The sequence below is a fragment of the Trachurus trachurus genome, assembly GCF_905171665.1.
Source record: "Trachurus trachurus genome assembly, chromosome: 7".
In the NCBI taxonomy this organism is placed as follows: domain Eukaryota; kingdom Metazoa; phylum Chordata; class Actinopteri; order Carangiformes; family Carangidae; genus Trachurus; species Trachurus trachurus.
In genome coordinates, this window is record NC_139901.1 from 31515536 (window position 1) to 31532289 (window position 16754).

General features: G+C 39.6%; 2 protein-coding genes across 5 annotated transcripts in view; both read left to right on the plus strand.

Annotated features, from left to right (window-relative positions):
• The window catches only part of plekhg5b (pleckstrin homology domain containing, family G (with RhoGef domain) member 5b), a gene marked incomplete at its 3' end in the record, with an annotated part of 67233 nt that extends 64822 nt beyond the window's left edge, over positions 1-2411 (plus strand). For 2 of the 4 annotated variants that reach the window (XM_083975275.1, XM_083975276.1), the window contains exon 21: positions 272-2410. In XM_083975275.1, coding sequence (XP_083831401.1) covers positions 272-281 — 10 coding nt within the window. Of the gene's footprint in view, positions 1-271 lie in introns of all 4 variants that reach the window. The other 2 variants (XM_083975274.1, XM_083975272.1) reach the window with 1 other exon arrangement.
• An 11162-nt stretch (positions 2412-13573) lies between these two features.
• Positions 13574-16754, plus strand: part of LOC310988170 (uncharacterized protein) — a 28671-nt gene continuing 25490 nt past the window's right edge. Inside the window, exon 1 of the mRNA XM_083974682.1 lies at positions 13574-13902. Within this exon, the coding sequence (XP_083830808.1) occupies positions 13770-13902 (133 nt within the window). The 5' untranslated portion in view covers positions 13574-13769. The remainder of the gene's footprint in view (positions 13903-16754) is intronic.

Here is a 16754-nt window from a genome sequence, read left to right on the forward strand (position 1 = left end):
GCAAAGGAAAAGAGATGAGTTTTTAATAAAGACTTAAAGTGCTTGAGTGTTTGTGCAGTCCTAATATGTAGAATAAGCAGGATGGAGAAATACTGTATCAGGCTTTTTAATTCTTCTGCAAATGGAAGATGAGCTGACAGACACATGAATTTCCCTTTTGGGATTATAATAAAGTAATTTTGTATCGTATAATCGTATAATATTTGTCTCTACTGTATATTTCAGTATTTACTGTATTAACATCTGGATCTGATCTGTGTGTTTCTTCCAGGGAGGTATAACCACTCTTCCAAACATCTGGCCGTCGCCTGCAGACGCCACCAGGAACTAAACCTGTTTAGTGTGGATGGACTGAACTTCTTGAGACACAGATGCACTCTCTCTCTCTCTCTCTCTCTCTCTCTCTCTCCTTTCCTCAGTGACTCAAACCATTTTCACTTTTGAACAATAACAATAATCTTTTTTTTTCTTTTCTTTTCTCCTTTGCTGTTGCATTGGTTTCTGATTTTTTATTTTTTTCCCCCTCAAACGGATCGGAGAGGCACAGAGACATTTATTATTATTATTAACTGCTTGCACTTTGCAACGGAAGTAGCATTAAAGGGGGACTGGGACCTTAAGGTGGACTGGTGACTTTGGTGGAACAGGAAGAGGAACATGAGGACAATCTGGACACTTCCTCCTCCCTGCACCACAAGAAGACGAAGAAGAAGAAGAGGAAGAGGAGGAGCTGAATCCTGCAGCGACACCAACCAAGTCTTTGAAAACACTTTGAACACATGGCAAAAAAAAAGAAAAAGAAAAACAGAAGCAGAAAGAGCACCTGGGACGTCCTCCTAATATTTGTACTACTCCTGGTTTGAAAAAAAAAAAATTGCACAGTTATCTTTGTTAAGTAGAAGAATCACTACGGAGTGAAATTACATTTACAGTCACGCAATAACTGAGAATTTATTGTTTGCTGTTTTTGTCTGTTCGTGTACAGATATGTGTGTGTGAATGTGTGTGTATAAATGAATGAATGAACAAGTGTGTGTGTATGTGTGTGTGTGTGTGTGTTTGAATGATTCATGGTCCTCGATTCCTGACTGAACCAAAACTGATTCCCATCTCCTGTGAACGAAAAACACCTGAACAAAACACCAACCAAAGACAGAAAAGAAAAAAAAAAAAAAAACTAAACAGCTGAAGAACTGGTAGATTCAAAGCACCCAAAGACCAAAAAAAGTGTTACCATAATAAGTTACCATAGCAACAGACTTCCTTATTTCCTGTTAACCTTTTTTTATATAATATATATTTGGGTTGAACTAACGTCGTCTGCTACGTTGAACTAACGAGACGATGAGTTGATGACTGAACCTGGGTGATGAGTTTCCTGCACTAAATAGATATATAACTATATATAAATATATATAAACATATATATTATAGCTTGAGTGTTCACTGAAGCCTCAAAGTATTAAAAACACAAACATAAAGTGCACAACAACAATAATTCAGTCGTAGGAGAAACTTCTTCCTTGGGGACGTTGATGAGACGTAGATGAGACGTTGCACTGCAAAAAAAAAAAAATTGCCCTTTTTCTTGTCAAATTGTCTCATTTCTAGTCAAAACTAATGTCTTTCCATTCAAAATAATAATCATCACCTAAAAATTAACTTGTTTTTTGATCATTTTCACTTGTTTCAAACAAATATTCACTTGAAATAAGTAGAAAGCAAGTTTTTTGTGCTTGTAATAAGAAAGAAAAACTTGCTCCACTATCAGATTTTTCTACTTATTTCAAGTGAAAATCTGCCTGAAAGAAGTAAAAAGTGTCAAAAACAAGCTACTTTTTAATGTGATGTTTCTTATTTTAAGTATAATGAGATTTGTTTTGACTAGAAATGACATTTTGACTAGAAATAAGACAAATATTCTTGGTAAGATATTTGAGTTTTTGCAGTGTGATGAGGTTGGACAGGTTTGGGTTGGACGTTACGTAACGAGTGAATCTGCAGAGCTGCTTTTGTTTAAAGGTCTTTGTTTTTTTTCCTCCAGGAGATTAAAAAACAACATAAAAAACACACACACACACTAACATACAACACGACACAGAAAGGAAACATTCACATTCACATTCACACATCAGTGATTTCTTTCTTTATTCCAAACTTGGCCCAAAAAAACCAAAATTGGTTATAACTCTTGTTTACTTTTAGGTTTTTGTCTATGTGTTAATATTTATTATGCCTGCTATGTTTTATATATAAGATATTGTTTATATTGTTTGCTTCCATGTTTGTATTTTTTGTTGTTGATGTAGTCTTAATCTCTAATTTTTTTTATTTTATTTTTTTTTGCCAGGCATGAATGTGCTATGAACCAAAATCATGTGTTTCCTCTTTCAGGAATGACTTTAAAGTGTCTTACAAAAATAAAAATGCTAAAATACTTTACAATCCCCTGTTTTTAATGGTTTAAATGGTTTAATCCGTTGTGATGGAGCGATTTGAGGACGTGATGTCACAGCATTAAAACGGACAGGAAGAGGTCGCGCCGCTCTCGTCGGTCGTCTGTCGTTTTTTTTTTTTTGTGGCGACAGAATGTGTACGGAGATGAAGAGGAGGAGGAAGAGGAGCAGCAGCAGGGAAAAGGTCCTGACCTCTGACCTCTGAGTCATGAGGTTAAACTGAACCTGTTAAAATAAGACTCATAACCTAAAAATTAACTTGTTTTTAGATCATTTTCACTTGTTTCAAACTAATTTTCACTTGAAATAAGTAGAAAAATCTGCCAGTGAAAGCAAGTTTTTTGTGCTTGTGATAAGAAAGAAAAACTTGCTCCACTATCAGATTTTTCTACTTATTTCAAGTGAAAATCTGCTTGAAAGAAGTAAAAAGTGTCTAAAAACAAGCTACTTTTTAATGTGATGAGTCTTATTTTACGTATAATGAGATTTGTTTTGACTAGAAATAAGACAAATGTTCTTGGTAAGATTTTGAGTTTTTGCAGTGCACCAGTCCTCATAATAACCATGTGTCTTGATATTTACATTATTCTTCCTCAGCTAAAAAAGAAAAGATGATTTGATGTAAAATCTAAACCATATTAATGTAAACAAAGTTTGTATTGAACAGAAGAACACAGCACAGAACCTGCTGAAGTTTCCTCCCACTGTCCACACTGGTGACACCAAGTTGTTCAGATGGTTTAACACAAGCTGATACTTAGTACAACTATTGGAATTATCTGGAACTTATTGAATTACATCACAGAAACCAAAGTGAGACAGAGACACAGAGATGTTTGTGGTTAAATAAAGAAAGACCAAGACTTTGAAGATGTGGACTCGAGACCGGTCTGAAGTAACAACACTAATCTTTATCGTCCTGAAACGGTCAATTTGTGTTGCAGCATAGTGACATAAAAAGACACAACAGACACTAGAACAACATGGATGACAGGCCAAACATCAGAGCCACAATAAAACCCATAAAAAAAGACAAAAATTTGCTAAAACATTAAATGCTGAAGGAACTTGGCACTTGTTAGTTCATTTATCTCACATCTGTAGCTGCAAGTTAATTTTACATAACACATGATCGACTATCTAAGTAAACAGATTACATACAGAGTAAATTAGAAATAACATAACATTAAACTGCTGTATTTTAAAATGCATCACTTATAAAAACCTAAAACAACAAGTCAAACTATTTCAACTTTCACTTGAAGCATCACAACTCCAGGACATGTCTGGTCTTGTGATGATTAACGACGCGTTTGGAGTCTTTACTGTAAGTGAAGCAGAAGCTGCATTACAGGTTTTTATTGGAGTGAAAGTGAAGAGAGATTCACAGCTAAATGAAAAGTAAAAGAAGACGACTTCACTTCACATAGCTACTGTTGTATCATTCAATTCAAAAATCTTTTTAAGGCAGCAGCATTTCAAATATGAAAGAAAAGAGTTCACATTACAAAATGTAGAAAAAGAATACAAACTAGATGATGATCAGTGCAATGAGGTTGATTGTGTATCGTTTATTGTAGCTACAGTGGAAATAGACGTGTGTTATGTGCAAAAACATGCAAACATATGTAATCTATAAAAGTTAATCAGTATTCATGCAAAATATTAGATTCAAGATTCAAGACTTTACTGTCGTTGTATAACAAAGAAATATACAACAACATTATGCATGCTCCTGCTGTTAAAGTGATTATAGAAGAGACACACTCACACTGATAAATAAATTAGTTTTAAAGGTACAGTGTGTAAAATGGAGGTAAAATCGTCACATCTAGTGTTCATCTCGCTCACACTCGCTCCTCACGTCGGCAAAGTGACGGTGGCCTCCGAGGACAAAACAACTAGTTAAGCAGAACTGTCACGACTGGGAGTATTTCAGGAGCGATGAGGTGAAGATCTAAACCATTTCACCGCATGTCTGCTGTTTCCTCCTCCTCCTTCTTCTATGTTGGTTTATTTATGAACATGAAACTCTTGAAACGTGCTCTCTAACTGGCTGGATTTTCCCTTCAGGCTGCCGTACAAACATGGCGCGCTAAGATGGCAGCTCTCTCTAAAGAAAGACCCTTGATGTAGATATAAAAGACAAATCATAAGGGATTTTATTATATAGCAATTATACACTTATATAAATATATTCATGGATAGTATATTCAGATTTTGCTAATAAACCTTGACAAATATTACACACTGGGCCTTTAACTGTTAGCAGGTGTCAAACAAACACTGAAGTCAGTGATGTACAAACTATTCAACAGACTAAAGCAGAGTTAATGTGGAATAATTCAGGTTAATCGTTGTTCGTCTGCTCAGTTGAGAACACAGTGTTTCGTTGTTCAGCCGCCTGTCGCCTCTTTCTGGTTCCCAGAAAGTTCAGCTCAACAACAGCAAAGTGTCCCACACACACACACACAGACACACACACACAGACAGACACATGTGGGACATGAGAGCAGGGCCGAGCCCGATGGCCCAGAGTAACATCATGACCAAGATGTATTTACAGGTGATTATATCAGCTAATCGGTGGATTACAGCATGTTGAGTCCACACAAGCCTCTAAGCTGCAGAGAAAAGACAGCGCTTCGGCCGCTGTGGGATTTTCTCTTTAATCTGGTCCCAGAATACAACCCCCCCCCTCCCCACCTTTCCCCCCCTGTTCTCACATCTGGCCCGGCGGGATTTACTGTTGTAATCCTCGATTTTAAAACAATTTTATTATGCTTTACCGCTGATACGCTGGACTTTAATTATTAAAATGCAGCTTTCCTATTTTAGCAATGAAGTAATTACACGTCCTTGTTCTATTAGCCTCTGCTAAGTAAGTAATGAGGCGGGGGAGGAGGGGTGAGGTGGGGGGCTGCAGGTCGACGGCTGCATCCTGCACTGTGTCGTCAGGTGTGTGATGATAAAACACAAATAAAACAAAATCAAAACTTTTATTTCCCTCAACTTTATGAATCTTGTGTTCACACTCTTTGGATTTACATGATGCATCCTCCTCTGCATGAGGCCGCTACTGCTGCACACACACACATGCACATGCACATGCACACACACACACACTTCATACAATGGTGTGTACATAATACATTTATGTATACAAACTTTGTGCAATATTGGACACACATCTGCATGTGCAATCGTGTGCTATGGGATAGTGCAATTTAAGTCGATCCTGCACTTTATTGGTGCATTGTGCAATTCAATTCAATTCAATTCAATCTTGCACTTATGCACTTGTCACTTTAGCAAACAGCACTTTAACTAGCACTGTAGCACTTTATAACTTCTCAGTAATCTTCTGGTCCCCTTACCCACTCTTTTCTATGGTCTATGGTCAGTTAACTGGTGGTTTATGTATGTCGTTCATATATGTTTTGTGTAAGATGTCAAGGTGTTTTGTCGTCCTAGTCCTGCCTCTTGTACTTTTTACCTTTTGTACTTTTTATCATCATTGTTTTTTATGTCTAACATCGACCTGCCAATGGGACTGGGGATGGAAATTAGCCACTTGGCTACAATCCCACATATTTACATGTCAATGTCCATCAATATCTACTGTTCCCATTTAAAAAAAGATAAAAAATAAATCTGAAATCTGAAATCTGACACATGCATGCACACAGCTGTGGGGCAGTGGAGGGGTTAACACCACTTGCTGTGGCAGATGTCAAAAACCATGCTGTAAAAAATGTCCGATTAACACAAAGGGGCACTTTGGCAAATCCTGATTATAGGAGCACTTTCATTTATTAAACTCTGCCAATCCCCCCCTGTCCTCTCCCTCTCTCTGAGCGGAGGGGTGGTGGGGGTAGTGGGGAGGGGGGGGATTAAAAGCAGGTAGACACCATTGTCTATCCAAACAATCCTTCTTTAAGCTCTGGCTGGTTCCTGCTGCCCTGGCTGTTCGGCCTGTAATCTCAGTAGAGGCTTATAGGTCACTAGTCACTACTACCACTACACGCTGCCATTCATCATCATCACCATCATCATCACCATCACCATCATCATCATCATCAGAGAGAGAGAGAGAGACGAGGTGATTGGATTTAGGACATGTTTTACAGGGACACGGCGAACTAAAGCGTGTTTACAAGCCGCTGTGCTGTGAAAAGGACGAGTGGACGAGTGGCAGCCATATGGAATGGATCACATCTGTGAACATCTGCCCCCGATCAGGACCCAACCCGCTCCGCTGCCATTAGACCGGTGGCTGTGACCTTCACATGCAGATGCAGCAGCACAGGCACAGCAGCAACATCTGGTTGCCCACCCCATCACCCCCCAAGCATGAATTAAACAACACAAGAGAAAACTGTGCTCACAGCTCACAGCTTTTGTTCGAGCTATTCAGATTTTAGATTTTAAAAAAGACAAAGAATATTAAAACTAGTACTGATACAAGAAGTTTGAGGCTGATATTAAAGGGATAGTTCACTCAAAATTTAAATTTTGAAATGTTCTCATTATCTACTCTCCCTCATGTGGACTAAGGGCTGGGAGAAGTTTCAGGGTCCTCCGTGGCTTCTCTGAGTTACAGCGGGGCTCCGTGCAGCACTGCATGTCCATATGATGGTTGCAAATGGATACCACTTTTCTTCGTCCAAAAAGACACACAAATACCTCCATGCTGCTCGTATGTAATGTCGTCTTGTATTGAAGCCCCAAAATGAGAAATTGTTCAGAAAAAAATTAAATGAGTCTATGTTTTAAGCTTGTTTGTAGTGGAAGCTCCTCTTCCTGGTCCGTCCAAATCTCGTGAGATTTGCGCTAGCGTCAGTGCGATTACTGATGTATTTGGTATTTGGATGTTTTTTGGTGTGTCTTTTGTTATGAAGACAGTTGGTATCCATTTGCAACCGTTATATGGACATGCACTGCTACGCCGAGACCCCCTGTAACTCAGAGAAGCCACGGAGGACTCTGAAACTTCTCCCAGCCCTTAGTCCACATGAGGGGGAGTAGATAATGAGTGCAATTTGAATTTTGGGTGAACTATCCTTTTAATACCTCAGGATATAATGATATGACCTATACTTTAAAGGTACATTGTGTAGGAATTCCTCCCATCTAGCGTTGCGGTTGTATATCACAAGCAACTCAATGCTGCATTCACGTGAAATTGGGCAGACGGCATAAACAAGCCTCTATGTGAACAAGTGGTCCGTCAGCACGAGGCAAAACAATACACGTGACAATATGTAAATGTGACGGTCTTTGCCTTTGGAGCATTTCCTGATTGTGTCCCAACACAATCAACGTCTTAACGTTAAACATTTGAAAGTGGTTTTTACTCTTCCACCATCTCCTCACATCGGGCGATGCAGCCAACAGAGCTCTGCTCAGCGGGCGACCACGCCTCCAAGATGGCTGCAGAGCGGGGTTACCATGTTCTGATAACTAGCATGCTATAGGTGGCTAATAATAAAGGGCGCAAAGAATCTTGGGATACGGTCGGCCATGAAGGATTGGTGCACTGTGTCCTAGAGCCGTGAGAGAAGAACGGATTTGGAGGAGCCTTCCAACTGGGACAGGCCTTGTTGCGACGTAATCGGCCTTATTTTTGCATCTTTTATTCGTATCACGGTGGCCTGGAGGTGCAAACCAACATTACAAAATCCGACGGCACCGATCGCTGTCCATCTTGGGTCAGCATGAACTCCATCAACGACAACGACAACTCCTATTGGCTGCTCCCGTTATCACTTCCGGTTCAACCTCGGAGTTGGTGCATTCCCTTTCCGGTTGATGTTATTTGTAAATTTGTCTCTGTGTTTGTAAAAGTGTTTCGTTTCTTGTCAATTTGTTTTCTGAAATGTAAATTTGTTTCAGGACTTGTAAATGTGTTATGGTAATGTAATTTTGTTTTATGATAAAAATGTCAATTTGTCTCAAGCTTTGTAAAAGTGTTTCGGACTTTGTAATGTTTTGTAACCGTAGCAAAGGCCTCAAAACTAAACTCTGCTGTGGACTAACATCGTAAACACAGTTTGACTGGATGTTTTCTGACACTTAATATTTCTGCTCAGCCACATTCATTCATCAAATGTGACTGTTTATTTCTTTCCAGATTAAGATTTTATGATATGTGCTAATAGAAACTATAAATGTTATAGATTACACCAGTGTGTTAGAAAAAGGAATAAATCAGTGAATAAAATCTGTGTCTACTTCTGGTCTCTTGTTTCAGTTCAGCTACCTGTGACATATTATATCCACTAACAACTGATTTTAATGCTTTAATGTCAGTAAAGCACAAATTATTCAACATTTCACATTTGAGAAAAGTCCTTAAACCTAAAACAGTTTTATTCTGCAGGACTTTGTCCCTTTTCTGCCTCGTCGATCATCTCGTGACCTTTCAGATTGATCTTGAGACCTTTATCTGGAGCCTGATGTTGGAGACACTGGATTTAAATGTAAAGCTGTTTGCATCAATGACACATGCATCAATATTAACAATCTGCCTCACTTAAAACTTCTTCACCTGGGGCCTCATTTATCATTGTGGATACACCTTTTTTTACGCCATTTTCCCCTCGTTTTGTGCGTACGCACTTTTCTCCGCCAAATTTGGGATCTATCAAGCCAAAACCTGACGGGGAAAAGTGCGGACATTTACACCCATTTTGACCCTGGCGTACCGTGATTTACGCCTTTTTTGAGGAACAGGAGGAATTGGCGACACCGTTGCTGAGTCAGAGAACTGCAGTGTGAGAGGGAGAGAGGAGCGGAGTACATTTAGAAGAGCACAGAGGATTTTTTAAAGTAATTGTGGTAGTGGTGGACCGGTGCTGGCAATCCAACCCGCTCTATAATAACACTAGGCTCTATGTTAATTGATAAACAGAGCGCATTGTGGATTTTGCTTTTTTGATTAGGCTATATGTGACGTCCGACAAGGATCAAACCATCCAAGTTTAAAAACACACCGGCAGCAGCGCACACTGATCTGCAGCTACTGAGACTGTTATTATTCTGTCACCTGAGTTAACGAGGTGCACGTGTGTTTGGAGCTGACGAGAGGAGAGAATGGAGCTAGACAATGCGGCCCTGAGGAGGAACAGTGAAGGACTCAGCTGTAATGGAAAATGACCTAAACCGAGTCCAGTAGAGCTGTAACTGTGTAGTGGGAAGGCCTGCAAAGTAATGGTAACTATCGTCCTGCTTCCTACATTGTTTTAACATCTAGGTAAAAAAAAAAAAAAAAAAAAGATTTTCTGGGATAAACGGGCAGATTATATAAGATTCTTCTTCTTTCTGCTCCCTTTTGTTGAGATTTGGGAGGTTTTTGTTTTTATTGTAGCTTATTAAAATGCAAGATCATTTTTCTGACTGATTTATTGCCCGTGTATCTGCTTTCGGAGAAGCGGAGAAGTTCCGCTTCTTTCCCCCGTCCTCCGCCGGTTGTCTCCGTTGTCACTTTGTTGTCACAAAAGTTGCTGCGCCACAGAGAGCACATGGCTACTTAAATATGCACGTGCTGACCATATAGAGTTGTATATAGGCGTTCCGGGGGCGGAGTAAGAGGTGTGTTCACGTGTGCACCATTCTTGAGTCCTGTGTGATTTATTGCGGAGAGTTGTGCGTACGCATAGTTTGATTGATCTGAAAAAGGTGTAAATATTTAGGGTGTACGCCATTTTCGTCTTTTCGCCGTACGCAAATATTTAGTAGCAGTTTTACACCCTCTTTGATAAATGAGGCCCCTGATCTGTCTGGACTTTGCCTCATTTAATAGATTTACTACTTACATTAAACGTAATCATCTAATATTATCTTATACAACAATACATTGATAATGGAGGACATTTATTCCTTTCTTATCTTTTAATTAAAATAAAAGGCTGTAGGTCTGTTTGAACACTTTGACTAAATGAATCATGGCTGATCTTCTGCTTTTTTTTTCTTTTTTTTTGGGTCCATACAATCTCCAAACAGCAGCACCAAGGTGATAAACGTATTGCCAGCTGCTCTCGGGCATAAATTCATCCCACAAAGACGCAGCATATGCTCGAGGATCAAATGTCTCTATCCCAGTAAAAGTTGTGTTGTTTTTTCTAAATTGAAAGAGCATAAGGTCCCACTTTTCACGCGACAACACACACCACAACTCCTCACCTCAATAATTGTATCAGCTTATAAGAAGCTTACTGTAATTCCAATATTGTCTTCTTAGGGCAGCAGCCTAAAACATGGAAATACAAATCACTCATTTCTAAATTAAATGAAAACCCATTCAAAGAGAAGCTATACCAGAGGAGGACAGAGGGATTAACGTGTAAGTCCGGCACATTTAATATTTACAGCGCAATCACACAATTAATCTGACAATGTGTTCTGTGTCTAATACCTGAGCTGACGGACGGACGGATGGAGGGGGCTCCGTCATTATCAGCAGGGGGTGAAGTGGTGTGTGTGTGTGTGTGTGGGTGTGTGTGTGTGTTTGCAAAGTTCACAACTTGTGACCCAAATGCAAACCATCGAATATCAGCTCTTTAAACAACGACAACGTCCACACTGAGTTTCTTATTTACCTAAAAATGAGACTGTGGTTCGTAGACATGAAAGGAAAAGGAAACAGATTGTGAAATGAGATCATGTGACAAACCTGTTAAATGTTGGTTATAAGTGTGTGATACATATTCAACATGTGAAACATCAAAGTGTGTTTGAGGTCATCCTGTCCACCACCAAAATATTAGAGTATCTGCAAAATGTGTGCTGCAGAGCTGCAGAACCTCTGGGTAAAAAAAAAAACTGTTTCTGCCATTTTGTCATTATTTGCTTGAATGCGACGATGCAAGAAAAAGACTTTGCTTTGCTTCATCCACCTTTAAAAACTAAAGTGTTTAAGTGTTTAACAGCTAAATCAACCTACGGAAAAGTATTTACCAACAGAAGCCTGTTCATGTAATAACTGCAGTGGTAAAGGAGGTATATGGGAGACCGGGGATGGTTGTAACAGCATCACTTTCACCAATAAGGGATAACATTAGAGTTACGTGATCAATATCATGTGCACCCACTCAATCCTTGACATTGCATGTTAATTTGCATGGTTGTGTCATGAAGTGAGTAGGTTTTACAGCCAAATAACTTTTTTAGGTCAGAAACTAATGTTTTGGACAAAAGCCTAAATTTTGACTAATATCAATACCGTTGAAGTTTGAATTAGGCAATACGACGAAAGAGCAGGTTCTTAGGTAAAATATGAGTCATTTCATTAATGTTTATTTCAAACCACCATGCAGGTACAGTTAGTCAAACACTGACTGACAGGGGTGGGGATGGTTGCAACACCTTTTACCTTTGTTGTTTTGTTTTATTAAGTGTCATTAATCTTTCTTGGAATTATACATGGACTATGAGCTGCTTCTGACTTCCTGCTGAAGGTTTACATTCATACATGTTCAACATTCACTGGTGTTATCAGAAGATGTTCTATAAAACAGCTTTCTAATGTTAGATCTACACCACTGACACTGTTCTTCATTTAGCCGTCAGTAATGAATTATTTTTGTTCATACTGAACCACAGAAAGATGCTTTAGTGTTGGAACATGCACAATAAATGGTTTGGTCTCAGTTTTTAGTTTTTAATCTCACTGTTACAATTTACCCCAGGTTGTGTTACAACCTACCCTGGTAGTGGGGCAGGTTGTAACAGTGGCACTCCTTGCATTTGACATAATGAATTATGTGATATAGTTTGAGAAGTTTATGGCAATGCTATTTGTAGAGAACAAATTTGGGAGCCCTACCATGAGCACTCTGCAAGTTATGGGAGCTGAGACATGTAAGGAAGTCATATTGTGTCTCTTTGTCATCTTGCAACACTTTGTGGTCATTTTTTGCATCATTTCATGTTTCTTAGTCGTCTTCTCGTGTCACTTTGTGTTTCTTTTTGATCATTTTGTGTCTCTTTGTATAATTCAGTGAAAATAGGCTCCTTAAGCTGCAGCTGTGATGTAAGCAAACATTACGTTTTGTGTTTGTAACAGTCAGATTGTGTTATTATAACGTGCTTTATGTCAATAGTTATGTAACTAATGTACCAACTACAGAAGATCTGCTGTTCAACTGCACTTCTGCAACTTCTGGCCTAAAGAAATTCATATTTCAGTTTAATTATTATAGGCTAGTAGCCTATATAAACTGGTTTCATTATTGGAATCACATTCAAGCAATGTTTACGTGACAATTTATTGCAAAGTTGCTAACATGAGCTAACTTTATAGCGTATAATAGAGTGTATATTATACATTCCCCATTTTGTGTTTTAAACTGTTTCTTGTTTTTTGCTTTAATGTGCCAAGGCCTCGGGAAAAATTGCTTCATCCAAAGTGTTTAACAGTTAAATCAACATACAGCAAAACATTTACCAACATTGCAGTGGGACAGGATGTATGTAAACCTTTTCCCAAAATAAAAGTGTGAGGGAAAAAACAATAAGCTTGCCAAAATCCAACTTTTTATACTTATATATACTTTTTTTCAACTGCATCAAATAATTTGCATCATTATAAAACCAAAATCAATAGGCTACTATTACATATTTATAACACTATAAGGCTGCAGAGATGTAAACTGCTGCATGCAAAACTGCTAAATGAAATGTGAAATTGTGTTATTATTTTAATAAATGCGCCAAATAATTAGTGTGTAGTGAAGTAAAAAGCACTAATCCTCCCTGGGAAATGCAGTGAAGTCGAAGATACTAGAACACTTGAATATCCTACAGCACAAATGCGTCTTGCATGGATATGAGGCGTTCAGGGACATTTTCAAAAAATGCGTAGAACGTGCTCAGGCTTTAGTTTTTGGCCTTGTTCATTTCCAAAGCGCGATAAATGGATGATAAACAGACAAATGAAAGATGATAAGAGGAGAGGTCGGAGCTGAGGCGGCGCAGCAGAATCTGCAGCAGCTCAGACCGCAAGATGCTGCTGAGCTGCGACTTTAAAGGGTTAAAGAGGAGGAGGAGGAGGAGGAGGCGGTCAGCTCCTCTGGGTGGAGTGAACTTCAGACATGCACTACAACAAATTAGCCAAGAGGAGCCCCAAGTCTGTCATGGCCGAGTGAGAGAGAAACAGCAGGAGGAGGAGGAGGAGAGATGTTAGAATAATAAAAGATCTGAACGGTGGGAATAATAAAAAAAGAAAAAAGGAAAAAGAAACATCTAGAAAGAGAAAGAGATAGAGAGAGAAAAGAGAGCGGGAGAAGAGGCGTTCACGGACCCTGCGCTGAGATGAGTGATGTGAACGAGGAGTCGCTGCTGGATTATTTCTACTCCAGCGGAGGAAACTCGGGCAGAGTGAGAAACGCAGACATCCTGAAGACGTTCAAGCCTTTTATCGGCCACAGTGACCTGCAGCTCCGCGGTGAGTAGCACCGGTGTGTGTCTTTCTGTGTGTGTCTCTATGTGTGTGTCGTGGATTCAGATTAATGACAAATAAAAGAGAGAGGGAGGGAGGGAGAGAAAGAGAGAGGAGGAGGAGGAGTGTGAGTCGGTTCTATCCGTGCGTCCGAGAGGATGGCACAGATATCACTGGCCTCATGTTTACCATCCAGCCTCCTATGGGTCATTTACTATTGAAGGTAAAGACCTCACACACACACATACACAGACACACACACAGCCCCCCCACTCTGAAACACAGCCCCCTCCCTCCCACACACACACACACACACTCTGCTGTGTCCGTGCATTGTTCCCTGCTGCATCTGGTTTGCATTAAAAGCCCCTCTCATGCCTCATGCATCTACAGTTTCAGAGCAGGAATTGTGTCATTTCCTCCTTCCTCCAGGCTGAAGGGAACCTGAACTCACCATCAGCTCCATATGACACATTCAAGGACCCCGGGAACAACCTGTTGTGTGTCTGTGTGTGTGTGATACCTCAGTAAAGATAATCAGGATTAATAGAAAAGTCTCCACTTCCTTCAATCTGAACCCAGGACCACTCTGCACTGCAAAAACTCAAAATCTTTCCAAGAACATTTGTCTTATTTCTTGTCAAAATGTCTCATTTCTATAGTCAAACTAATCTCTTTCCACTTAAAATAAGACTCATCACCTAAAAATTAACTTGTTTTTAGATAATTTTCACTTGTTTCAAACTAATTTTCACTTGAAATAAGTAGAAAAATAATAATAATAATAAGAAAGAAAAACTTGCTCCACTATCAGGTTATTTTAAGTGAAAATATGCTTGAAAGAAGGAAAAAGTGTCTAGAAACAAGCTGCTTTTTAATGTGATTAGTCTTATTTCAAGTATAATGAGATTTGTTTTGACTAGAAATGATATTTTGACAAAAAATGAGACAAATATTCTTGGTAAGATCTTAGATTTTTTGCAGTGTGTCTGCTTCTTCTTCTTCTTCCTCCTCCTCCTCCTACATGTGGATTATGCAACCAGGTCCTGAATCACAGCCACAGACTCAGATACTTCCCATATTTGTACTTACTAACAGTTTTTGGGTAAAAACTATGAACGTCATGCACTTTTTTTTTTTTTTTTTTAATGTGGTGAAGAAGTTGTTTGTGCATCGTTCAAAACTGAAGCCAACAAACACAACACAACACAACACAACAGCTGTGTAATATAAATCACATTCTGAAGCCGGTTTGTCAGAGGAGTGAGGCAACGTTCCTGTGATTAATAAGAAGTTGAATTTATGAGCAGTTAAATAAGATTTTTCAAGTGTTTTTTTTCTGTTAACCTCTTATGACCCTGGATGAAAATGACTACAGGGTCTTCCAGGGTCGGGGTTATTACACAGCTGTTGTGTGTTGTGTTTGTTGGCTTCAGTTTTGAAAAGATGCACAACACCACGTGGAAAAGGCACAAGTTGTTCACAGTGCAGAAAAAGAGAAAGTTATCAGTAGTTCGCCTATAGTGCTAATATACAGCAGCCCTGCAAAAAGAAAAATCCTGCACATCTAACTTTAAAGGGGAATTGCATTTTTTACAATCTGGAACTTATTTCTAGCATAAAATACGATCATTTCCTCCCCCAGATAACTTTGGTGTCATTACAAGTGGTTGTGATGAAATGAGCTGCAGCCGAGAGCCGCGTATATCCGTATAACGGAGTCTACAGGGCAGCAGAATGCAGCCTCTAAATAACACATTATCTGCAGAGAAACTCCTTCATTTCACCAATATTTAGTTCTGATAGGCTAGTGCTATTCCCCTCTGAGTCCGGGGTTAGCTGTTATCAACATCCGGGGTCTGTAGGTTGACCTACTGACCTCTGACCTGGATGATGTCATCTCTGAGCGCCACGCGGCTTGTTGCTACCGCTAATGCTACGGTTCGTTTCTGCGTGTTTCTGACTTGTCAGAACAAAATGAGCAGCTGGATGAAGTTCAGCTTCCACAGGCTTCCTCTCCTCAACCTGGACTCACTAAAGCTCCGGCTAGTTGAGATAAAAATGGACCCGAATGCCGAAGCAGAATGATTATTATCAGAATGAGCCGTGCGGCGCTCAGAGATGACATCATCCAGGTCAGAGGTCAGTAGGTCAACCTACAGACCCCGGATGTTGATAACAGCTAACCCCGGACTCAGAGGGGAATAGCACTAGCCTATCACAACTAAATATTGGTGAAATGAAGGAGTTTCTCTGCAGATAATGTGTTATTTAGAGGCTGCATTCTGCTGCCCTGTAGACTCCATTATACGGATATACGCGCCTCTCGGCTGGAGCTCATTTCATCACAACCACTTGTAATGACATCAAAGTTATCTGGGGGAGGAAATGATCAAATTTTATGCTAGAAATAAGCTCCAGAATGTGAAAAACGGCAATTCCCTTTTCTTTTTTGCAGGCCTGCTGTATATTAGCACTAATGTAGGCAAACTACTGATTACTTTCTCTTTTTCTGCACTGTGAACAACTTGTGCCTTTTTCATGTGGTGTTGTGCATCTTTCAAAACTGAAGCCAACAAACACAACACAACACAACAGCTGTGTAATAAATCACAGTGAAGCAACGTTTCATGTTTTCCCCTTTTCTGCACTTCCCCCCCCCTCTCATTCCTAAAGAAATAATAATGATTCATCCGTGATCCTCTGATGAACTGCACCTTTACCTTTGGCACCGGCTGAAACACAAACATATTTCAACCTTCCCTGACTGATTATCCAAAGTGACCTTGGATTGCAGTCGGCGGCAGCGTGCTCGGTCCAGATGCTCCGTCAGCAGCGGTGCAGTTGTTGACAGAGGT